At 50.8% G+C, this 24,639-nt stretch overlaps 9 protein-coding genes across 9 annotated transcripts; 5 read left to right on the top strand and 4 right to left on the bottom strand.

Annotated features, from left to right (window-relative positions):
• Positions 1-94: 94 nt before the first annotated feature.
• On the top strand, positions 95-1,885 carry N7471_000447 (WD domain protein; the record flags this gene model as incomplete). The annotated part of the gene is made up of 3 exons (XM_057273168.1): positions 95-725; positions 786-1,596; positions 1,666-1,885. The coding sequence occupies 3 exons, from the start codon at positions 95-97 to the stop codon at positions 1,883-1,885; spliced, it is 1,662 nt and encodes a 553-aa protein (XP_057141347.1).
• A 265-nt stretch (positions 1,886-2,150) lies between these two features.
• N7471_000446 (GTPase-activating protein BUD2) lies at positions 2,151-6,537 on the bottom strand (the record flags this gene model as incomplete). The annotated part of the gene is made up of 3 exons (XM_057273167.1): positions 2,151-3,666; positions 3,718-5,893; positions 5,920-6,537. 3 exons carry the CDS (start codon positions 6,535-6,537, stop codon positions 2,699-2,701), a joined length of 3,762 nt encoding a protein of 1,253 aa, XP_057141346.1. The 3' UTR covers positions 2,151-2,698.
• A 90-nt stretch (positions 6,538-6,627) lies between these two features.
• Positions 6,628-7,092, bottom strand: N7471_000445 (uncharacterized protein; the record flags this gene model as incomplete). The annotated part of the gene is made up of 2 exons (XM_057273166.1): positions 6,628-6,984; positions 7,087-7,092. 2 exons carry the CDS (start codon positions 7,090-7,092, stop codon positions 6,628-6,630), a joined length of 363 nt encoding a protein of 120 aa, XP_057141345.1.
• Positions 7,093-9,194: 2,102 nt separating this feature from the next.
• atgI (autophagy protein ATG9) lies at positions 9,195-12,094 on the top strand (the record flags this gene model as incomplete). The annotated part of the gene is made up of 2 exons (XM_057273165.1): positions 9,195-9,907; positions 9,967-12,094. The coding sequence occupies 2 exons, from the start codon at positions 9,195-9,197 to the stop codon at positions 12,092-12,094; spliced, it is 2,841 nt and encodes a 946-aa protein (XP_057141344.1).
• Positions 12,095-12,533: 439 nt separating this feature from the next.
• N7471_000443 (uncharacterized protein) lies at positions 12,534-13,043 on the top strand (the record flags this gene model as incomplete). Its single annotated transcript, XM_057273164.1, has 1 exon — positions 12,534-13,043. The coding sequence occupies one exon, from the start codon at positions 12,534-12,536 to the stop codon at positions 13,041-13,043; it is 510 nt and encodes a 169-aa protein (XP_057141343.1).
• Positions 13,044-14,291: 1,248 nt separating this feature from the next.
• On the top strand, positions 14,292-17,151 carry N7471_000442 (class I alpha-mannosidase 1A; the record flags this gene model as incomplete). The annotated part of the gene is made up of 3 exons (XM_057273163.1): positions 14,292-15,382; positions 15,442-17,055; positions 17,112-17,151. The coding sequence occupies 3 exons, from the start codon at positions 14,292-14,294 to the stop codon at positions 17,149-17,151; spliced, it is 2,745 nt and encodes a 914-aa protein (XP_057141342.1).
• A 200-nt stretch (positions 17,152-17,351) lies between these two features.
• Positions 17,352-19,907, top strand: N7471_000441 (DUF2013 domain-containing protein; the record flags this gene model as incomplete). Its single annotated transcript, XM_057273162.1, has 5 exons — positions 17,352-17,388; positions 17,460-18,020; positions 18,079-18,179; positions 18,235-18,391; positions 18,442-19,907. 5 exons carry the CDS (start codon positions 17,352-17,354, stop codon positions 19,905-19,907), a joined length of 2,322 nt encoding a protein of 773 aa, XP_057141341.1.
• Positions 19,908-20,117: 210 nt separating this feature from the next.
• Positions 20,118-21,289, bottom strand: N7471_000440 (uncharacterized protein; the record flags this gene model as incomplete). Its single annotated transcript, XM_057273161.1, has 2 exons — positions 20,118-20,623; positions 20,696-21,289. Coding segments are annotated over 2 exons (927 nt in total), but the record flags the coding sequence as incomplete, so codon positions are not given.
• Positions 21,290-22,310: 1,021 nt separating this feature from the next.
• Positions 22,311-24,370, bottom strand: N7471_000439 (uncharacterized protein; the record flags this gene model as incomplete). The annotated part of the gene is made up of 9 exons (XM_057273160.1): positions 22,311-22,450; positions 22,510-22,663; positions 22,718-23,181; positions 23,269-23,320; positions 23,386-23,529; positions 23,587-23,680; positions 23,738-23,745; positions 23,850-23,902; positions 23,983-24,370. 9 exons carry the CDS (start codon positions 24,368-24,370, stop codon positions 22,311-22,313), a joined length of 1,497 nt encoding a protein of 498 aa, XP_057141339.1.
• Positions 24,371-24,639: the final 269 nt, after the last annotated feature.

Below are 24,639 nucleotides of genomic sequence, written 5' to 3'. Positions count from 1 at the left end.
CTTCAATCCAAAAAAAAAAAAAACAACAAGAAGATTACGTTCTCTTTTTTTTTACAGCACGGACTAATCGGCGATCAACTTTCCGCAAAGTCACATGATGTCGTGTATCGGGTCCACGCGTTTCGCCGAGGACGTGCCTCGCACCCCCGAGGCGCAAACTGCATACGAACCAAGTACACCCGAGAACCCCGAAACCAACATGAAAAGTGAACTGTCGGACTTTGAACAGCAGCGTTTGGCAAACATTGCCGAGCGCGATGCGCTGTTGAAGAAACTTACCCTCGAGTCGCAATCCTCGGGACTGTTCGCAAGCCCTAAGACTCCCGGCAGCAATGGCACGAAACCGAAAAAGCGCCCGGCTCCTAAAGTGAAGACCGAGGAAGATACCACGCCCCGGCGTACATCCTCGCGGCTCAAGGGAATTGCGGCCGAAAGTGAAGTAGCGAAGCGCAAGGCCGACGACGAGTATGAGGCGATGCGCGAAGCGGATAGAATCAAGAGGATGCGCCGGACAGACTCGTTCAGTCAAGCGGATATGTTTGTTTCGGGCCAAAAGCTTAGTGCGGATAGCCTGATCGCCGTGGATGTTATCACCAAGGGTGTTGCGAAGCCCTATGAGAGGACCTTTGGGGACGATGAAATTGAGAAGACGACGGACAAAGACCTAAAGGCCCTTCGGGAGGAGATGAATGGGCTTCAATTGTGGGAATCTTGGGACCCTCAGCGTAATAACTATACTCTCCATATCGACAAGCTACCATTCTAACGGATTTTGATCATTACAGGGATCAAGATTACCCCAGAGCGTGTGTACAGTATGGCTTTTCACCCGTCCGAATCCAAACCTCTTATATTCGCAGGCGACAAACTGGGCCATCTGGGCATGTTGGACGCTTCGCAGGAAAAGCCCCTGGCAGGCGAGGACGATGACGAAGATGAGGACGACCCAGATCCAGTACTCACCACATTGAAGCCACATACCCGGACCATTAGTGCAATGATGGTCAACCCCTCAAAGCCGACGCATTTGTACACTGCAAGTTACGACAGTTCGATTAGATCACTGGACTTGGAGAAAATGGTCTCTTCAGAGACCTATGCTCCCGAGTCCACTAACATTGACGAGGCGCTTTCCGGAGTAGACATGTCCCCAGATGACCCTAACACCTTGTACTGGACTACACTCCAAGGTGGATTCGGACGATATGACACGCGAACGCCGCGGAAAGACAGCAATGTGTCGAACTGGGATCTTTCTGAGAAGAAGATCGGGGGCTTCACACTGTGTCCCTCCCAGCCGCACTACTTCGCCACGGCAAGTCTGGATCGATTCCTGAGATTGTGGGATCTGCGCAAGCTCTCGCCTAAAAGTCCTACCCCTGTTGCTGAGCATGAAAGCCGGCTCTCGGTTTCTCACGCAGCTTTCAATGCTGCTGGGCAGATTGCTACTTCGTCCTACGATGACACATTGAAGATATACGATGTGGGCGCGAAGGGCTTCTCTTCGTGGAAGCAGGGCCATAAGCTTTCAGAAAAGGAGTTTACCCCGGACACTGTTGTCCGACACAACTGCCAGACTGGCCGCTGGGTTACTATGTATGATTGTTCCTTTCTGTGTCCCTTTTGGTTTTGCCAAAGTACCAAGCCCTAACTTTGTTCTTATAGTCTCCGCCCCCAATGGCAAGTGAACCCACAATCTCCCATCCAGCGCTTCTGTGTCGGCAACATGAACCGCTTCGTCGACATTTACAGCAGCAGTGGGGATCAGCTCGCCCAGCTGGGTGGTGATGGTATCACCGCTGTTCCTGCTGTGGCTGTGTTCCATCGTAGCAAGAACTGGGTTGCTGGTGGCACCGCTAGTGGGAAGCTCTGCTTATGGAAGTGATATGTATTCTTCGCTCATCTCTTTATGTTGTTTCTTCGAGCATGTGGCTGTACAGCTACTTTCCTAATTGTTTTGAGATGTGTTTTGATCTTCCTTCGAAGACTCGGTGTTGTAGGAGGGGTGTTGCCTGGGGTTCTGTTTATCCCTTGCTGTCTTGTCATGACCAAAGGCTACATATTTGATATTTGTTCCGATCTGATGTACAGAGGTATTCAACGAACAGCATTTATGTTGATATTTCTATCTAATAACAGAGTCACCAGCATGGCAAAAACGAAAACATCAATCCATTCCATCTATTGGAAGAATATAAAAAGAGTAAAAGGTATTTACACGATGGCCACCATCTCCAAAGGAAATCCAAACACACAAGAGAAAGACCCAAATGATTCCTCAGAACGACCAAAAAGAGAAAAGCACAAGAGCCCCAGCCAAGTTCAAAAATCAGATCGTGTTCTTTTTTTCCTTCCCAAAAATCCAGATCCTTACTTTTTTCCAGCTCTCTTTGGTTTTATCTTAGAGCTGGGCTGGGGGGAGATGTGTATAAGGGAGGGCGGGACCATGAAACACACAATCAAAAGAAGGAATGGGTATCAACACCATGACACATGCTTTAGAGGAGAACATAGACATATAGATGATCAAGCAGAACGGAACTCGAGGAGGCAAGATGGAAAAGGGGAGTAGAGAGAGAGAAGGAGAGAAAAGAGGAACGTTGAAATCATGAGCACATGGGAAAGAGATAGGGCGAGGAAGAACAAAGTCAAAAACTTGTAAGAAGGAAAGGAGATTGCATGGGCAGACATTGGTGCATTAAGATTCATTGCGTAGATCCTCGTGAGAGTGGTTTTGAGCCTGGTCACGTTCCTTGGCCTTGCGTCGGGAGGGAGCAGGAACAAAGTCGAAGAAGCGGTACTTGCTCGAAGAGGACTCTTTCGTGACGCTGGCCCTGCGTGCCTTGGAGGACTCGGAGAACTCGAGCGAGTAGGTCGAGGAGTTCTTCGAGCTTCCGGTGCTGTCGCGTGGGTCAGACCAACGTGGGATGGAAAATGGAATGCGGCTTTGGTCCCAGGTCGCCGATGACGAGCTTGGAGGCGTGTCATCCTCGGCATCGGGGACGTGGTCAGTGGACCGGCGGGGAATTGCAGGACGCGTAGCAAAGTGGCCAGTCGAATTGCGATGGCTGCCTGGGGCCGATGCAGTACCAGTTGACGTTTCTGGCGCCGGGGTGCTGGGTTTGCTTGAGCTTTCGTCGTAGAAGGTTACGGGTCGCTCCATCGAATCCACCAGTGCTTCCCATTTGATCTCAAGGTTTCCACTTGGCCGCTCTGCTTGCTCGGCTCGTTTGAGACACTCCTCAGTGCGTGCCCGCAGGCGAAGGGCTTCTTTCTGGAACTTAGAAAGGTTGACGTCCAGCTCGGTCAATTCGTTGAGTCGTTCCGGGGAGACATCAAGCCAGACACGTATCAAGTTCGCGAAGGAGCGGGCATAGTCGATGAGGAATGGAAGGCTAGGGAATCCCTCACGCGATGTGGGAGGCAACCGCCCAAGTATTTGGATAGGTGTGGTGTAGGAGGGTGTGACAATAGGGACTGGTCGATCGGCGGGAATCGCACAAACCGAATCAACAAAGTCTTTGAATTCCGAGCGATGACCGACGAGGAATTTGTTCATCGGTTCCATCCAAGGTTCTTTATTGCCGAATGTTGTCATATTGGCCAGACCCTGCAAAGCTTTGGCAATGAGGGTCAAAGTGCGCTGTGCACGAGGACGAGGGTGATCTGGAGGTGGTTAGCAAAAAGAAAAACAACGGTACGGGCGTAGTTCCATACCTTTCAAGAGCCCGAAAAGCTTCGGATTCAGAATAGCCGGGCAGAAGAAGCGCAGGAACAGGAAACCAGAGACACTACTGTACGTCACAGACCGGAGGAAGTCACCATAGCGATCGTCTGCACACGCCCTGACATGCCGGAAGATGCGTCGCAGTTCTGGGGGACACCTCGATGCAGATCCCGCAATGGATTTCCACACGCTTGTGGTGAGAGCTGTAAGGTTTCGCCAGTTGCGATCAAGATCCTCGTGGCGTGAAACTCGAGACGGATCGACTTCGCATTCGGGATCACTCTCATCAATATCACGTAGTCGTTCCGCGATAGTATCCTCCAAGTACTGCTTGCCCAGACGACGCATGTGAAGATCGAGGGCCTTGGTTAGAAGGGAGTTTCCACGGAACAAGAGATTAGCCTCCACAGTGGCCGTCCTTCCCATGTCTCTGACAAGGACCTCGCGCTCTTGGCTAGTCTCCTGTGAGTTATTTGAATGAATCCTTGTTGTATACCTCAGCCGGTTGGTGGTGGATTCTTTGTGAACCCCATCGATTTCATCTTCAACCAAGGCTGAGATCCATTCCACCGTTGACCCCGAAACCTGGTAAATATTCAGAAGCATCTCGGCCAGGTGATTTAGTTCCGATGACATTAGTTGTGCCATGTTGATAGTGAGGCCATTGGTGAAGGAGTGGAGAAGTTCCGACATCGCCGAGTACTCGTCGGACATCAAGACGACGGTTTCCTCCATCCGGGCTCTCATGAACATCTCGCCAATTGCCTGGTCTTGGTTATCCAGGATAGGCCACCACTTTTCGATATCCACGCCAGCATCCAGTTCTTCAAGTCGCAGGTCTACCCGTCCGAAGATGATATCATTTGCAGAAATTTCGATCTCATCCAGCATGTTCACAGCACTCACGTCTTGGTTGGGTGCGTATGTTCCATGGGCGATAAGTGTCCAGTCCCTCTGTGTCGGGTTGAGAGTTTTGACAAGGATAGAGGCTTGAGATAGCACCGGCGGCAGATCAGTGAAGAGGAAATCTTCTCGCCAGAAAGGATTCATGGTGCGATACTTGACAGCAGTCTTGCCACGAATCTCCCCATCTAGGAGCACCTCTGTGTAATAGTCGCTGGCCTTCGAGGTTGGAACAGGCTGGCCATGTGATCTTGATGCCTTTCGGCTTCGGGGAGTGTCCTCCTCTTTGGTGCGAAACAGCTTCGCCTCCACAATTTTCAAGCTTAAGAATCGTTCAATCCGGAACATGTCTTTTGTCACGGGTGGTTCGGTGGCCTCGGCTTCTGGTGTTTTATTGGGATCCTCTCCCTGAGACACAGGACCATAAAGCTCTGGGATTGTGAATGCGCGGAGAAGCACAAACCAGACCTCAAAGAGAACACGGCTTTCAAGAGCGAGGTATATAGGCCGCACATTGGAATCGGGTACTGGGTGTGCCGTATATTGAGGGTAGATGGCAATGCAAAACTCATCATCCAACACCGAGGGGTTCAGCTGCTGAATAGCGCAGCGCGATAATTGAGACAACTGCACACATGCTAGGAGACCCACGTCGGACTCTGTGAAGAGCTTGAAAAAGCCGTTTTCTTGTAGTGTGCAGCTCACCTTCTGCCATGAGGAAGAAAGAGCCCTTGACTGTCTGTACGTGGACACGCGGCGTCCGGACACCGGCATTGCACCGGAAGCAGACGGCTTATCCCATAGAAGCATCTTGCCAACTTTGATGATAGTTGCATCCTTTTGTGCTGCGCTTTCCGAGTTGCGTCGACGTTCGGGGATCCGTCGGTCTCCAATCACAACCTCTTGAGGCTTTGTCATCTTGTTCTGAACACCCTTGGGCCGAATTGGTTGCCAACAAAGTAGAGCTGCAAGCCAGGAATCGAAGGTTTCGTTCACGTGAGGTCGTAGTTGTATCCCAAGCCCAGACGTAAATGTGTGAACGCTCAGATAGGTGCATTGGAGCTCAGGGTCCCACAATGTCCGAACTCGACAACCACGTAGATCGGGGATCAATGTTTTGGCCAATGCCGGCTCTCCCTTGGCTTGGTAAATGAGACTTCCAGTCGCGACGTTGATAGCGCAGTATCCGGATGTCCAGGAAGTAGTCGAGGCCGTTCGAAAAGATAGGATTCCATGCATCCTACCACAGGTAGTCTTCATCAACTGGAGGATCTTTGTGGCTTCCGCACCCGAGAGGGGGAGGCAAACGAATCTTGATTTTGCGCTCCACCGGCGACCAGACCGGCAGCTTTGCTCATTCGAAGGCGAGGGATGGTCTGGCTGCTGTACTTTGGAGACTCGATCGACGGAAAACCGATGGAAGATGACGGATCTTCAGGCAATTTCGGTTGAGACGGACTGGCCGTATTAATTGACCCAACCCGCGTTCGACTTTTGAAGGTGTTCGGGGTGATGTCGTTGCGTTGCTCCTCAGCCGCCGTTGTCCGCGATCGCGCCCGTTGACTCCTTGCTTCCACCTGAGGATCGTCTTCGCCTGCTCCAGATGAGTTTTTGTTGAAATCCCGACGACGGTCGGGTTCGGTGGGCCGTGATCGCACGGTATTTCGAGGTGAAGACAGAGCGCCACCTGTGAGGGGCTCCGGTTCGGATAAGGGGGAATGGTTGGCGGGGGAGTGCGACTCTGGCGTCACAGTTCGAATGGTAGTTTCTCGGAAACTGTCGGGATAGACCATACCATGCCGATCCCTAGATGAAGACTTCTTGCTTGCACGCCGTTCCACTGGACGACTGTATAACGCTTGGTGCATCGAGCTCCGCTTGAACGCGTTCGGATTCTCGGGCTCCATCTCGTTTGGTTATAGACAGCCCCTTCGACAGGCGATTGTACACAAAACGAAAATGAAACCCGTCAATGTGCGAGGAAAGGAGAGACAGGTTCACTCCTTAATCGCGCCCAACACAACCTCCCTCAAAACAATCGGTGAAAGAAGACCTTGTTGGCACCCAACGTATGCGGCACGGCTGCGCTTGTATAACTGGGGGTCGCTTTTGTCCAGGAAATTGTTATGAGACCACATGGAGTCCGGTGAGAGGTTGGGTATTGGGGTCGCACATTCGGTCGAGGCGCCGGAAGAGGGGAAGCAATGGGAGACCAGGACAAAGGAGGCGCGGGTCACCGTCGTTTGTCTGAGAGATGCAGGAGAGCCTAGCGAATACGGTGAGCGTCCAATCCTCCGGCCAGTCGATAGCGATAGTGTCGCTGTTAGTGTCAGTGATGGGTCTGAAGAAGCGACCTGGGGGAAATTGGTAGTTGGGAAGGGCGTGATATCATTATTATTGGAGGAGGGGAGGGGTATGTGGGCTAGGGTATAGGGAATAAAGAAATGCGCACATACCTTCATCAGTCCCTTTTGAAATTGGGAGGTTTCGATTATGCTCTCTATGAGAGGTGTTTGTGTGTGGGTATATGTGTTTTCGCGGATTCCAGCAAATGTAGGCCGCTTTGGGATGGGGGCAGAATGAGGGGGAAGGGCTTCAAAGAAAATTATTTCCCAGAAATGAAGAATCAAGTTGAAATTGCAACGGGAAAATCCGGTGAAGATCGCCAAAAGACAGAGGAAGAGAGAGAGATGAGAGAGAGAGAGAGGGGAGGGGGGAGGGGAGAGAAAGAAGTGGATAGCGGAGCTGAGTTTGTATAGGGGAAAAATAACGAAATAATGAGGAATCGCAACACTTTCTACGGAGTAGTCCTTTTTCACCTGTCTTGGTCTCTTGAGCTTTCTTTGAGTTCTACAAATGGCTATATCTCTTCACTTTATACTCCCTTCATGCTTTAGGCTACCTCGATGACAGCGCAACATAGACGGGATCACCACGTTCTATACACGACATACATCCTAATCATCCCCAGAGCAAGTGAGATTAGACTATTTACCTAGATACTCCGTATGTGTAGATCCAAATCCAAGCATTTTAGCTTTCAGCCTTTAACCGAAGATACCGAGTCTATATAGTACAATCGCCGGGGCAAGGGAAGAGGTAGATAGCGGGTTTAAGCTGGACTTGGGCTGGACTTGAGACCTAAGATCAATAGCTTTCCCCGACTCACTAGCGTGCATGTTTCCACTTCCATCCGGATTCCCGATTGTCCTAAACTGCCGAGAGATTTTCTAGAAGTCGAGATAAGTGCATGGCGTCTTTTTCCTGACTTGCACTGGCTAACAGACTACCGGGCTAATGGAAATGGGGCCACTAACTTGAGTCATGAGCATTATGCTTGCCCACCTAAGATATCAATCCCTTTTTGGCTGTGCATTGTAGTCGTATATTATATGTATTCCTCCAGGGCCCCTGACGATTTCCACCTACATTGCAGTTACTTACATCCATACAGAATTGTTTCCATATGGCCTGCTCTCTGCAATATGCAAAAATCCCAACGTGGTGTCCGGGGCGCAGATCCATCCTAGTCCTGACTAGAAGTGGGTACAGAGTACAGGATGCACCTGGGCAAACACTGACGGGAGTACTCCGTAGGTGCCTATGATTTACTCTATACGATGTAATAGTCGAGAAGTCTCTCACTAAAACAGGTTGAGGGAAATCCCCGAAAGTGGAGCCACTTGTCTGTACAAAATTGTAGCGTTTAGGAAATGGGATCTTCAGCCGGGATTACTAAAGTCACACAGGATGCAGTTCAGATTAATAGATTAAGCCATGGAGGGATGATGGGTATGAACATGTACGCACACTTGATTTGAAGAAACACAAAATAAGAAAGGATCAATATAATACAGCAAGGTAGCAATAATAACAGCACGAAGTCGCAATTTCAAACTGCACTCACGTCTACTCCATACGGGTACGTACCCATATTCCAACCTTGGGAGGTCCACTGGTTGCCACACAGATTGTAACAGGTCACATGACAGTATAAGTGCTTAGTCAACGTTTTGGCCTGCCAGCCCTGGAGTCTCCCTGTTTTATGAGTGAACCTGCTCAGCTGGGTCAATGGGTGAGAAGAAATGAAGAACATATAGGTAGTAATACTCTCGTTATACCCGTGGACGCATTTATAGCCACCCTAAATGGGGGGGCCATCCTTATCAGCTGGAGATAAGATAAGGTCGATCAGAACTTAGTCACGTGACACATGTGGGCTGCCATCATGCACATGACTTTCAGTTACCTGCCTGAGGCGCCAAGTCTGTTTCCCCCCTTCTTTATGTCATCATAGCTATCGGGAGGTCTGGGGATCACAGCTCCTGGTGACTGTTATCACGAGGACTAGGTCAGATGCATACTTCTTTATAAGCTGGTACCATCACCTTAATCAGGGCACATACCCATTTTCAGCCCGATAACATTCAGCCTGCTGTATTGATACTGATCCCCATTTCTCCGCATTATCAAGCGCCGCTGGATGGCATTTTATCACCACCATCACTGGCTTCTGAAGCTGTTGCCATGAATGGTCTGACTATAGCCTTTAGTCTGATCCAGAATGATGTCCTCTAACATATTATCACGGTTCCTACCCCCAACGGGCTCACCATCGGTCTACGAGACCATTCGCCAACATGACGCCGGGTCTGAATACTCCGATCTCGAAGAACGTGCAGGCTTGGTCATAGAAGACCAGCAGGAACAATTTAGTGACCGGGAACTGGAGGATGCACTAGCGGATGCGCAGGACAGTGAAATAATCAGCCCCATACTCGAAGCACGGTCGGGCAAGGCACCTGAAGAGCGAGCTTCTCCATCTGGCACCCGCCGTCGCAAGTCGTCCCGGCCTCGATGGATGGCACAAGAATCACCACTCGGCTATGAGCTCGATGATCATGATGAAGATGTCCCTCAATCTCTGCTGGTAGAAGGCCATCACGAAGATCTGAAATCACGGTTACCTCCTCCTCCCCGGTCTCATGATCGTTCGGATCGTCGAAGAACCCCCAGTCCTGGACCATCCTCACAACCTACCGTAACCCGCTGGAATGAACGAGGAGCCCATCAACCACCACCCAGTGAAAGCGGTCATCCAATAGGGAGATGGTTCACTGGCCAACACCCTGGTCTTGCCAATGTTGACCCCAAGAAGAAAGCAATGTGGCGGTGGGCAAACGTCGAGGATCTGGATAACTTCTTAAAGGATGTCTACATATACTTCTTAGGGAACGGAATTTGGTCTATCCTGCTGACCCGGGTGCTGAACCTCTTGTAAGTTCATGATAATACCCTTTCCAAACAATCGTAGGAGAAGCTGACAGTACACATAGAACATTTGCATTCGTTGTTGGTTTCTCTACGTTTTTAACCAACTGCATTGATTACTCTAAGGTCCGGCGGAGCAAGACTCTGAATGATATCCTCGTACCCCAATGCACAGCGAATATGTCCGGGTCATCCACATTTCTGTTGTGGCTTTTCAGCTTCTTCTGGATTGGGAAGCTTTTTCAGTACCTGCTAGACATTCGCAGGCTCAAACACCTGCATGACTTCTATCTCTACCTGCTCGGCGTTTCAGATACCGAGGTCCAGACGATTTCCTGGCAAGAAGTGGTCAGCCGACTGATGGCGTTGAGAGACTCGAATCCATCTACCGCGGCGGCGGTTTCTGCCAAGCATCGAAGATTCCTGGGCAGCCAGTCAAAGCAGCGAATGGACGCTCACGACATTGCCAACCGTCTAATGCGCAAGGAGAACTACATGATCGCATTGGTAAACAAGGATATTTTGGACCTCACTCTTCCTATTCCATTCCTCAAAAATCGACAGCTCTTCTCCCGAACCATGGAATGGAATCTCAATCTTTGTGTCATGGACTATGTCTTTAATGAGCAAGGCCAACTGCGAACCCTGTTCCTCAAGGACACGCATCGAAGAGCGCTGAGTGATGGCTTACGTCGGCGCTTTATTTTCGCTGGCGTCATGAATATTTTCGTAGCGCCCTTTATTGTGGTCTATTTTATGATGCACTACTTCTTCCGGTACTTCAACGAGTTCAAGAAGAATCCGGGCCAAATCGGTTCCCGCCAATATACACCTATGGCAGAATGGAAATTCCGCGAGTTCAATGAGCTTTGGCATCTCTTTGAGCGTCGGATCAACATGTCTTATCCATTCGCCAGTCGCTATGTTGACCAATTTCCCAAGGACAAGACCGTTCAAGTGGCACGTTTCGTTGCTTTTATCTCTGGGGCTCTTGCCTCAGTGTTGGCTCTTGCCTCAGTGATAGATCCAGAACTCTTCCTTGGGTTTGAAATTACCCCTGACCGGACTGTGCTATTCTATCTTGGTATTTTTGGTACAGTCTGGGCTTTTGCGCGAGGGCTGGCACCCGAAGAGACCGATGTTTTCGACCCCGAGTATGCACTCCTCGAGCTGATCGATTTTACTCATTACTTCCCGTCCGGATGGAAGGGCCGTTTGCATAGCGACGACGTGCGGAAAGAATTCGCAATCCTCTATCAAATGAAAATTGTGATATTCTTAGAAGAGATCTTGAGCATGATTTTCACTCCTTTCGTCCTGTGGTTCAGCTTGCCCAAGTGCAGTGACCGCCTCATTGACTTCTTCCGGGAGTTCACCGTGCACGTTGACGGTGTAGGCTATCTCTGCTCTTTTGCCGTCTTCGACTTCAAGAAGGGCACAAATGTGCTCTCCCAAGCCGGACCCGCGCGCCGGGACCCTGGCAAACAGGATCTGCGCACTGATTATTTCTCAACTAAAGACGGCAAGATGCTAGCTTCCTACTATGGCTTCTTGGACAACTACGGTACCACCAATCAACCTACCAGCCGGCGACCATTCCACCCACCGCCAACCTTGCCAACCCTCGGCTCGCCCGCTGCAGCCGAGTTCGGTGCTTTTCCTGATCGCCCTGACCATCTCCAGACACGCACCGGGCCGGCCTCCGGTGTGCCATTCGGTCCTCAATCAATTATGGGCGCTTCTAAACTTAGGCAAATGGGAGGATTCGATCACCGCTCTCCTGCCCCCTCCATCCTCCTCGACCCGCACCACCAACCCTCGACCACTGGGTTCCGCGCCGCAGCCCGAACCACCCCCCATCAGCACCAGCGCTCCCGGCTCGGACGCTCCCAGCACCCGTCTACGGATACCATCGACGACGAGGAAGAACCACTATCCCAAGATGGCCATGATTCGGCAACACGGCAGTCGGGTGCTCGTACTGGTACTTCCAGTGCAGGTGCAGGCACTAACGACAGCAACCTCGGCGATTCTTGGCGCATGAACCCACTCAGCAAGGATGAGGATAATCCCGATGAGGGCGATGAAGGCGAAAATATCGACGCCATCGCTAGCGGGGGTGGTGTTTTGGGCTTAATTCAGCAATTCCAGAAAGCTAACACCCAAGGCAGACGGACAAATGTGGGGATCTAGATATCCGTTCTCCTATGCAAGTTCTAGGATGTTGGTAGGCTCAGGAAGATCGTAGCTTATATGTTTCAGACACGATATATGACCATTTGATGCGGTGCTCAGTCTCTTCTAGCGAACATTTTCATATTGCTTTATCATGCCGTTGTCTGTTATGATGTAAGGGCCGGTTATGTTGGTGGTTCTCGATAAATATAGAAATACCTACAGGATGGCCGCATGTACCCATGCACATCAGGCGCTAATATTCATCACCCATATACCTTGGGCACCTATGCGAACGCTCCTGTATATTAACTTACCTCTGTGCCCCTCCTTCCCTCCTTCCCTCCTTTCACACTATCACTATTGACGTGCCTCGTGCCTTCCTCTTCGACTTTGCCCACCGATAAACCCCGTTCATATCCACAGAAACACATATTAGCAGCTACTCTGAAACAAGATGTTCGACTTCATATACAGCTGTATCTCAGAGAGACCGGCGAAAAAGCCACATCCTCCCACCGACCCCAGATCCCCGGAGTCCATTGCCTCCGCTATTGTCACTAAGATCCTCAATGCCGACGAACCCTACTTGCTCGAAAAACAACTGAAGGAGGAATTTTCCACCGATGGTTGGACTGACGCCATAGCACAGGCCATCCTCCGCGGCTTAGAGAATGCAATCAAATCCGGTGCGGACATGGCGCGAGCTGCGTCTGATGCTGCGACCCAAAGCAGAAATGCCGCTGTCGGCTTTGCAACGGACCATCCTGTATATGCTACGCTAATTGCATTGGGGATTCTGGCCTTGTTGACGCCGTGGGCTCTGGAAATCCTTGGGTTTGCGGAGTTGGGTCCGATTGAGGGCTCGTTTGCAGCTGCATGGCAAAGAACATATGCTGGATATGTGCCTAAGAAAGCTTTGTTTGGGTATTTCCAGAGGCTGGGGATGAAATGGCATTGGATTTAGTGGTGTATCTGAATATGGTATGGTATTGCTGACGGAAGTTGGCTTTTTGTTTGTGAGTCCATGTATTGGCGGCTGGAAGTTCAAGGTTCATTCGAGCGAGGAGTCGTTTCGGACTTCCATGAAACAATCAATCTCTAGCCTAGCCTTAGTGATAAACTCCTTCTAAATGCTGTTCTTATTGAATATGTCCCGAACATACAGCTAAGACAATGTGAACATAGCCAGATACTCAAAGAAATTCATATTCGAAGTAGGTGGTTCAAAATGCACACAAATCACAAAGTACCGATCTATGCAATTGGGTTTAGCTGTCAGACCTGGACTGTTTGCAACCAGATAGACGACATAAGGGTCGGATTGGGCAAGTTCCTACAGGATGGCGGATGTATTCTATGGGATTTGGGTGAAAACCAAGCTTTAGGCGGCTTATATATACAGTCAAAGTTGGTGGGCTTTTGGATCTGATCGTCTATTCTAATATTAGCTATGTCTGTCCGTGAATTTGGTCTTCTAACCCCTTATATAGAACTTATCGATTCGTAATGCTGTATCAAGATACTTATACTTGAGAATTGTGTAACTATAAGGTATCTTTTCCGGCAAAACCGGTGTATATTAATGCTCCACTTCATACAATTGTAATACGGAGTTTTCAACGGAGTGTTATGTATCCCCGTCGGCTGCAGGCTGCAGGGGTTACTAGCATGTGGAACACACGGAGACAGGACTTTGAGATGAGCTAGTGGAAGAGTCGATTGATGATAGGCCAATTTGAAGACCCTTGCGGGTTTGCGGGTTTCATACATTTAATCCAGTCACAGTCCGGAATCCGGGGCCAATGATCGGCGTTGAAACAGCCGTGTTAATTCCCCCCTAAAAAAGATAGTGTCTGGGCTGAAATCCCCACTATGTCTTGACACCCGAGAACCGCGGTTTTTCCAGGGCATTGAGGGAATGTTGAGATCATTGAAATCATTGAAAGTGATCTCTTTATTTTTTAGACTATAGAGGTAGAGAATGGTGGATAAACACAAAGGAAGACATAGAATGAAAAGAAGCTGAAGATGTCAAAGAATCGAAAGACCAAAATAGAACGGGGAGGCTCTCGCATGTGGATCTTTTTATTTACTTGTGGAGTCTCGTGATTTCATCTGGACTTGGCTAAATCTCCTTGGTGTTTTTCTTCCTTTCTCCTTCCTTTCTTTTTTTCTCTCTCGAAGTATACAACCTGAAGGGTGACAGCTCGCGATGTTTCGAGCTCGCCGATACCGAGTTCTGGTTATATTTGCGGCGGCTGTCGTCTTTACATTCTTCCACTTTGCGAGGTCACGCGATTGGAGCTATACAGTGATTGAAAAGTCTACTGGCGTTCACTCACCCGATCCTGCCCATCCGAATCAACCCGCCACACCTAAGCCTGAAAACCCGGCCGCTGCTGCCGCCGTCGAGGAGAGTAGAAACCGTGTGCTTCCCGATTCCTACCGCGGCTCCACCTCCCCTCCACAGCCAGAGAAGATAATCTCGCCCGTGGGTCCCAATAGCGGCTCAAAGGACAGCGGCCGGTTTAAAGATGCTTCCTCCGACACTCCCCCGGTGAAAACGCCCATCAAGGGTGACCCGAAGGACTCCGCAAAGGGCTCCACGAAGGAGCCCGCGAAGGTGGGGAGCACCGACAGCTTGCCACCACCTACAACCGAGAACACCAACAGTGCAAACGGGGAGGAGATTGATCATGGAGGGGCGGGCAGAAGGGCAGCAGAGCGCCCTGAACCTGGCGTTCCAACGAGCAAGTGGAGGAAGTTCCCGGAACGGTTCCCCGTCCCTGCGGAGGAGGTGATCAAGCTGCCAAAGGAACAGTCGAAAACCATCCCTAAGCTGCAAGCGAAGTTCAAGGATGAGTCGAGCTCCGACAAGCAAGAGCGTCTACAACGGCTTAGCGCTATCAAGGCCGAGTTCACGCATGCCTGGCAAGGTTATAAAAAGATCGCGATGGGTCATGACGAAGTCAAGCCTCTGTCGAAGGAGTTTGAAGATCCATTCAATGGTTGGGGAGCGACATTGGTCGATTCCATCGATACTCTCTGGATTATGCAATTGAAGGATGAATTCTCCGAGGCTTTGGATGCGATCAAAAACATCGATTTCAAAACATCACTGAGAGCAGATATTCCAATGTTTGAGACAACCATCCGCTATCTTGGAGGTCTTTTGGGTGCCTATGACATTTCTGGTCATCGATACCCGGTGCTTTTGGAGAAAGCAGAGGAGCTTGCTGAGGTTCTCATTGGTGCCTTTGACACACCCAACCGCATGCCACACCTTTACTATCGCTGGGCACCGTAAGTCTTGCCACATATCTCTGATAATCCGTGGGTGACAACTAATGAATTTTTCTCAGAGAGTTTGCTGCGAAAGCGCATCGGGCGTCTTCCCGAGCTGGCCTGGCTGAAATTGGGTCGCTTTCCTTGGAATTTACCCGTTTGGCTCAATTGACCAAGCGGGACAAATATTATGATGCGATTGCACGGATTACCAACGAATTGGAGAAAATCCAAGATTCAACTAGCATCCCTGGACTGTGGCCTCTACGGGTCAATGCACAGGGATGTTCCAAGTACTACTCCAAGAACACACCTCCGCGTGATAGCAGCCCTACGCGCGAGCAGAACCCTGCTAGTACGACCAAGAGCACTACTACTACGACCCGCAAGACCTATGCAGCACCGACAGACCTTGAGAGTTATTTGAAGCTGATCCCACGGGACATAAACGCTGACATTGAAGGACATGCCCAACCTGCCAATGATACGCGAGCTGCGAGTGAACCTGGCATTCAGGCACGCGAGCAAAATATACTCTCAGCAGATCAATGCAATGGCGGTTTGAGACTTCCCAATTCACCCCGCGATAACGGGTACACCCTGGGGGGAATGGCTGACTCGACCTACGAATACCTGCCCAAGGAATACCTGCTACTGGGTGGCCTGAACGAGCAATACCTGAATATGTATAAAAAGGCAGCCACTGCAGCCCGCAAGAATCTTCTCTTCCAGCCCATGGTGAAAGGTGGACGTGATATCCGGTTCATGGCCTCAACTACTCCAATGACACCTGGAAAGATCGCAGAGCTCACTCCCACCGATCTTGAATACGAAGGCACTCACTTGACATGTTTCGTCGGCGGCATGTTCGCCATAGGCGCCAAGGCATTTGGCATCGATGGTGATCTGGAACTTGCGGCCAAACTGACCGACGGTTGTGTTTGGGCTTACGAGTCGACACAGACAGGAGTGATGCCTGAACGCTTCCGCCTTTTGCCCTGTGAGAAAGGCTCGGCCTGCGAGTGGGATCAAGCCCGCTTTGAGGCTGGCGTTGCACGCTACTCGCGCGTAGACCCCGGGGCAGGACATTCGTTCCGCAATGGAGAGAGCAGCTACGAACAGCGCGTGAACTTGATTGCGCACGATCCGCCGCAAGGATCCGCGAGTGGGTCGGTTCCCATCCCCATGCCGGGCTCATTAAACCCCCATGATAGCGATGTTTTGATCAAGCGCGATGAACTCGCATTAGGAAATCGCGCTGAAGCATCGTCTGTTGCTTCAATACCGACTCCTACTCCCAGTGGGACTGAGCTGCAGAACCGAGATGCACCTCGCTCATCTTCATCGCCCACTTCGCCTCACCTCGCCGAAGTCGGCAAAGACCACCTCCCAGCAGGCATGATTAGTATCCCGTCGCCGAACTATTATCTTCGGCCCGAGGCGATCGAGTCTGTATTTATCATGTACCGTCTCACTGGCGACGAATCCTGGCGTCGCAAGGGGTGGCAGATGTTCGAGGCCATCTCGAAGTATACCCGAACGGAGCTGGCCAACTCGGCCATCCACGATGTCACAGCCCAGAAACCCATCCATAAGGATACGATGGAGTCTTTCTGGCTATCTGAGACATTGAAGTATTTCTACCTTTTGTTCAGCGACCCTACTGTCGTGGACTTGGATAAATACGTTCTGTAAGTGATTGACGTAGCCCTGTAAACAACACTGGACCAATAACTAACTTTCACAGGAATACCGAAGCGCATCCATTCCTGCGCCCCGTTGCATAATTGTGTTTTGCATTTTGATACCAATGAAAGTTCTTTCTTCTATAACACGTACATAATTCCTATGAACCTCGCAGTAATGTAGTGTGTACCTTAGGGTTGACCCGCAGTGGGACTCTCGAATTCCCCCCAATCCCCCGCCCTTCAACTCTCTCCAACTCTTCAAACCGGCACATAAACCGGCATGAGCTGTCTGACGGGAAATGGAGTCTGAGGTCTCGGAGACTGAGTTCTGGACGGGTACGTTGTTCTCCGATTTTTTTTTTCTCCATTCAAGATAATGCGACATAACAATTGACCGGTTCTCGCAGAACTTCAAACGATCGTCTCCAAGCCCTGTGACTCCGAAGACCAGATCGACGACGCCCTCCGATCTTATCTCAGTCTAACAACTCAACACAAAGGTAAACGGCACCTCGAACTCCGAGAATCGATGTCTCTACCCCGACACACACTCCCACGAGCAGCGCCACGTGCGCCCCCAACTTTGCCTCCACTGCGACTAACACACCCTTCCCTAGATGAATACCTCCGATCGGAAACCGATATCTCGCGTTGTTCCTACAAGCTATTCACGTCGAGTATCTTCGCCACACATGCAGACTACGTGCGACGACAAATTCTGTACGGTCTTTTGCAGGACGATGACCCGAATACCCTCCACTTCATTGCGTCATTCATACTCTTTGACGGACGACAAAATGAAGTTGTGCTTCAGATGCTGAATGAGGAGGGCGCATTTGCGCGTCTCCTCGAGCTTATACAGGCGATGCGGAGGGCGGATCTGGACGGCGACGCGGGTCTTCATCGCTTGTTGATGGACCTTGTGTATGAGATGTCGAGGATACAAAGGGTCAAAATTGAAGACTTGGGTGCGTTTTGGATACACATGTGCTGCTGCTGGTAGCTGATTATGGGGCTTGTGTGCAGTTCTCGTGGATGACGATTTCATTCGCTGTCTCTTTGATATCATCGAAGATCTCTCTTACGATGTTACCGATCCGTATCATTACCCCGTGATTCGGGTGCTGGTGAGTACTCACTTCAGACTCATTTCGGTTGGAATGGGATTGACAATCTCCACAGCTGGTTCTGAACGAGCAGTTCATGATCTCGGCTCACGATCCGGTAGACGGCCGGCCCTCTGGTCACTTGACCAACAAGGTTATCAAGGTCCTATCCGTGTATGGTGGGATGTATAAGACATTCGGGGAGAACATCATTCTTCTTATCAACCGTGAAGGTAATGGATGATCCTCCTGTTCAATAAAATAGATGACTGACAACATGCAGCCGAGACGTCCCTTCAGTTGCTCACATTGAAGCTTCTCTACCTCATATTTACCACCCCTAGCACATATGAGTATTTCTTCACGAACGATCTGCATGTTCTAGTCGATATATTGATCCGGAATTTGCTGGATCTACCCGAGGAGGCCTCCGCGCTGCGGCATACTTACCTGCGCGTTCTTTACCCTCTTCTAGCTCATACTCAGCTACGAAACCCGCCGCACTACAAGCGTGATGGACTTCGAAGGCTACTCAGCGTTCTTGTTCGGGGGCAAGTCTCATATGGGAGCGACCCAGAACACGAGAAAATCCTACATTTCGAAGAGGTCGATGAAACGACACGTCGACTTGTCGCTCGGTGCGCGACAGTGGATTGGCTGCGAAATGCCGAACAGCCCGACGCAGCAGAAACGCAAGACACTCCCATTCAAGTGACAGTAACTACGATTGAGACTGTCCTGGATCAAGCCGAGCAGCATGCGTCACCCGTAGATATCGGCGAACCACTCGACGTCACTCGCACACTCTCGCGAGCAAGCACAATCGCGAGCTCGCCTGATACAACATCACCAACACGAATGGACTCGTATAGTTCATCTAACACACCAGGGAGTCGGAAACACAGCTTATTCCACCGGCTCGGCATGAACCTAGAGCCCGCATCCGCATCTTCACTGAGCGTTCAGGCCGTTGCAGCACAGCACGAAAAACCAGGCATAATAACTCCCAGCCGAAAGGATGGAGTCCCTGTCGCGGCTCTCAGTGACGAGACGCCAATAATCCGACCACCAAAAGTGAAACCAGAACCACCGAAATCTCGCCGCTGGCGCGGGCGCCGTCTGGCCGTGGACGAAGAAGAGCACCACTCTGCAGGCACAAGCAGCGACGGCAACACCATCCCCGAAGGCATCGAAGTCAGTCCTACCACCGTTTTCACCCCCAGCACACCACCGTCACAGGAACATTCCAGTGATCGCCGCGACTCCGGGTCAGGTTCCACTCTTGTACCCCCAGGTCCACGGCCGCGGCGGGCCGTATCAACTCCACCCCCTGCCCTCCCGCCACCGCGCCGTTCCAGCCATAACACACCTTCCTCAAGTCACCACCGGCCCCTAGTTCCAGCAACCGGAGCAGGCCGACATGGACAGGCTCCACTTCCGCCAAAAGCACGCCGTTGGGGACGTGGTAAGCCCCAGCACGGACAGAGTGACTCGATGGAGAGCGGGGCCAGCAGTGTTAGTCCATCGAAGGAGCCTGAGGCTTCTGAAAACACCCCCGTGTCTGCTCAGCAGGACCAGTCACCCGAGGGCAATACTGTTTCAGATCCGTTCTCGCCGAAGTCCCCCACAATGTTGATGTCGCCGTCTGAGATTACTGCAGACAAGGCAGATGTCCCAGCCGATGGTGCTGGCGATGACCATGCGCCTCTCAGTGTAGAGGAGGCTGTGCAGAATGTCTCTCTGCATTGAGCGTCGCTTCTCGCTCTGTTTAATTCCCTTTCTTTTCTTGATTAGATATACTCTTTGATCGTGGCTCATTTTCAGGGGTTTTTTTTGGCATCAAGCGTGGCTGTTCGGGTGAACAGGTTGGGACATGATAGGTTATGTCTCTAGTTATTTTGCATGACATGAATATTTGTGAGGACACCAGGACTGGATCCTAGAATAACAAAATAGAGTATTTTCGTTGACAAGAATGGAGTAGTTTACAATAATAAAACAGTTTAGAATAAAAGTACAAATCCATCTACCACCGAGCAAAGCCTGCTTCATTTAACTTCCCTCGACGACCTCGACCGAGTATAGGCTGGGCATTGATACCAAAAATGAAAGAGGCTCATTCAAAAATCACCTCAAATCTTCAATCCCCAGCTTCGCCCAAGCCCAATAGCAGTATTCCACCCAAACCCAGCACATTGTCCAATGCCAGTAAGTTTATCAGCAAGCATTTTCCGATCCTCAAACCGGCGCTCCACGAACGCAGCCGTCTCCACAAGATCCGGCGTCGGGTCACGGGTCATGACAACCTCAGCACTGGCATAGATAGCCGACACCGCGAGACGGCGTGTGTACCAAGTCGCATCAACAGCGTCATCACCAGAAAGAGTAAGGATATCTGAGGCGAGAGCATGTAGTTCCGTAAGAGAGATGGGGATATTAGCAAGAAGCGACATTTGCGCGAGAGCCTAGTAAGACATAGATTAGCATTGGAATTGCTCAACACAATCATGTCCTCTAAAGAAAAGAAAAAAACTCACATCCTGCCAAACATCCTTAACCTCCACATTCATCCTCAACCTCTCCAAAATCAATCCCTTAACCCTCTCCTCAACATCAAGCTCATGAACATCCTTCCCCTTCTCCGCCGCAATGCGCCGGAACAACCCGCCCTCCTCGACCTTACCACGCAGCAGACCCCGTCGACTAGCAAGCCAGAAGAGGATGAGGTCGAATTCACCGCGCGGGAGTAGCTGCACCGAGACGTCGAGGAAGCCGGCGTCCCGCGCGCCGAGCGTTAGGGCTGTGGCGGAGAAGCCGTGCGCGGGGACGTGGGCGAGCGCCGAGGTTAGGATTGCTGTTTGGGAGTTTGTGTACGAGTGGTCTGGGAGCCTGGGGTGCAGGGCTGAGTGGTATGTTCGGTGGGGGAGCGAGTGTGTGGGTTTATTTGTTCGGGTTGTGGGTTGGGTTATGTGGGTGACTAGTGTGGATTGGAGGGTTGTTGTGCTTAGTGCGCTGGTTTGGCGGATGGATTGAGATAGGGACGGGGTGAGGACCCTCTTTGGGAGAGTTCGGGCGAGGTAGGCCATGGTTTTGGTGTGGTTGGGGTAATCAATGGAGATGAAGATGGGATTCTTGGAGATGGATTGTGGTGTTGGTCCGTGCGTTCAGTGTAGTATAAGAGCCAGATGGATCTGGTGTATTGCAGAATCTATATATGTATGGTATTATGCATGATTCGCGTCTATTTGATTGCAATGTATATATATAGACTAGATATGTACATAGACATCTATACTTGATTTGTATTGAGCTCATAATAAGCTTGTCTACAAGAAATCTCACTTTTGTGGTTATGTACCTTTTGTATGGGAAACATATACAAATATATAAGTTGGAGCTTCCCAAAGTTTCTCTCAACCACACTATTGTATAGATAACATCAATATAGAGTGAGATCATATAATTCTAATAGTACACATACTTATAATAGTAATGAGTCCAACCCTACAGGTAAGTGTACAATATACAGAGTTTAGAGCAGCGGTGAAAGACTGGAAGTCGAATGATGCATATTTGTTTAGTCAAACTGCCGAGGACTGCGCAGGTGAGAGAGAGAGGAGACAAAGGGTGTGCCACCTCTTTATAAATTAACGGAATTCATAACAAACTTGGTATAAAACCCGAGCAATTTCCACCTGGGCAGATTACTTCTTCTATTCCAAGGCGATAACGCAAGATAAGATACGATACAGTACGATAAGACACGATAAAGCGAGATAAAGTGAGATAACGCGAGATAATGCAAGATAGGATTACATGTGTAACGTCAAAATAAAAGAAAGGCGAGGACCATGGACACGATCTAAACCGTTAGACCAACGCCCCGCCCCCTATGCAGGATACCAACATACGAATTTCTGAATGATAAGGGAACTACAAGGCCTACAAAACAATGCACTGGAAGAAAAAGTTCATTCCATTTTGGAAGCATTTGATCAGCCCAAAGGGGCACTCGAAACCCATTTTGCAAGGACGCATCCTCGAAAGAACTGAAATGGGAATAAGGGAATCATTGAATCAAGAAATTGCGAAAAAAAGCCAGACACCCCCCTGTCAAAGAATGCGACTAGGTAAAACAAGGACGAAGGCGCTTTACATGATCTGGTCCTGGGTCAGACCGACGGTCGACTCTTGGCCTTCCATCATCTCTTCGGGACCCGGGGCAGCGTTCATGTACTTCACGAAGGTGATGCCGAGAGGACGACCACCGTACTGGTAACCGGAGAACTTGGCTGTTGGGGAAGAATATTAGTATGTAGATATTGGAAGTTGCGTTACAAATGGAACGTACCAATTGCGGTTTCCGCAGTATCGGGAGTATCAAATTGAACCACACCAGTACCGCGGGAGCGGCCGTTGGGTTCGTACTGGATTTCAGCACGATCAACCTTGCCGATGGTGGAGAACAGATCGATCAGGTCCTCATTGCAAGTAGACCAGGGCAACTGGGTCTAAGTTAGCATTCTATATGGCTGCCCATCGCACATCCCAAAACTTACGTTGCGAACATAGATGACAGCGCTCTTCTCGCCGTTGGAGGTGGCATAATCAGTGAAAGGGTTGGGGGGTCCGGAGGGAACAGGAGGAGCACCGCCGTGTTCAAATCCACCGGCACCGGGGAAACCACCGTGGCCACCAGGGGGACCACCGAAGCCGCCACGTCCAGGGAATCCGCCGCCAAAGCCGCCGCGACCAGCAAAGCCTCCACGGCCCATGGGACCGCCGAAGCCGCCACGACCGGCAAAGCCACCACCAAAGCCACCACGACCACCGAAGCCGGGACCACCACCAGCGAAACGGTCTTCACGAACTTCAAGGGGACGACCCTGCCAATCATATCCGTTAAACTGCGCAATGGCGTTGCGCGCATCATCGGGAGACTCGAAAGCAACGATGCCAGAGCCCTTGGGGCGTCCGGTAGGGTCGGTGTGCACATCGGCACGGATGACGGCACCCTGCTGGGCTGTAATACGGAATCCGGGTCAATTTACCTCACAATAGACAGAAAAGTAGGAACCCAAGTCCAAGGGGATCTTTGATCTGCACTTACCAGCCGAGCGGAACAAGTCCTTCAAGTCTTGCCAGCCAACGTTGAAAGGAAGCTACCGAACGGTCAACAAGGCCTGCCAGAACTTAGCGTAACGGGGGGTAAAAAGAGGGGACAAACGTTTGAGACATAAATCTGGCGGCCACCACCTCCAGCACCACCTGGGGGGCCTCCGAAACCACCACCACCGAATCCACCTCGGGCACCGGGGCCGAAATCACCGCGTGGGGGACCACCAACGAAACGGGGCTCGGATTCACGGTCCTGGGGACAGAAGTCAGTTCACGTAGTCGCAATACCATAAATTACAGGTAAACATACCTCACGAACGTAAACAAGGCGACCCATCAGGCTCTGGTTGCTGAGAGTATTCACGGCGTTCTGTGCTTGGTCCCTGGTTGCATATTCCACAATCCTGGTAGACATGTCAGTGAGAGCGCTCAATTTGAAGAAAGACAGGAAAAGTACTCACCCGCATCCCTACAATATCAGGACAGCCAATGTCCACCCGTCAACCCTTTACACTTAACCACGAAAATCGGGGGAAATAGAAGGAACTAGCCCCTCTACATATAAGCGCCCACCTTCGACATTCCATTAGGAAGAAGCAAAACATCGGCAAAGAGAACTTCTCCAGCTGTAAAACATGAAATCACAACCCTGGTTAGCTTCAAGCGTTCAAACAAATCACCATTCCAAATGCGCCACCCTGCTCACCCTGTCTCATAAAATCTTTAAGGTGATGCCACTTGACATCATACGAAAGGTTGCCCACATAGACCCGGCGGTCTTGCTGGGACGAATCGCGAACGGTCTGCATCATATTCTCCTTGGCGACGGTGCGGTCCTCAAATCGAGCGGGGGGGTATCCACTGCGTCCACCGAAAGGAGAGCCTGAGCCTGGGGGTCCAGCAGCTGCTCCGGAAGCACTCAAAGGGGATCGGGAACGACGTTCGGGACGTTCGGGACGGCGGTATTCGTCACGCTCACCACGGCTGCGGGAGCGACTGCGAGGGGAGTACGAGCGACGGGTGCGTCGGGGAGGACTGCGAGAAGAACGGCGACGGGGCGAGCGAGACCTCTCACGCTGGATGTGGTCAGACATGAACAAAAAGTAGAAAGGGAAGGCGGTCGCGAAAGCGGTGCAATGCTATTGTTATGATTTTGATGAAATAGAGATGGGAAGGAGCAAAAGACGTGTTCAGAGGAGAGTCGCTACCGTGGAAGGCACAACTCCGAGGGGGTTCCGGCGTAGGTCAGGTGACCACCAGCTTTGAGGGGGGTGTTTGTCTCAGATGCACTGAGGACCTCCGGGGTAGGAGCTTGGGGCCACTGGCAAACGTTGTTTGCGCACACATCGCATTTATTTTTTGG

This window comes from Penicillium samsonianum (assembly GCF_028829775.1).
Source record: "Penicillium samsonianum strain IBT 33392 chromosome Unknown utg000001l_segment0_segment0, whole genome shotgun sequence".
Lineage (NCBI taxonomy): Eukaryota > Fungi > Ascomycota > Eurotiomycetes > Eurotiales > Aspergillaceae > Penicillium > Penicillium samsonianum.
The sequence above is the reverse complement of the archived record's forward strand: the minus strand, read 5'-3'. Positions and strand labels throughout refer to the sequence as shown.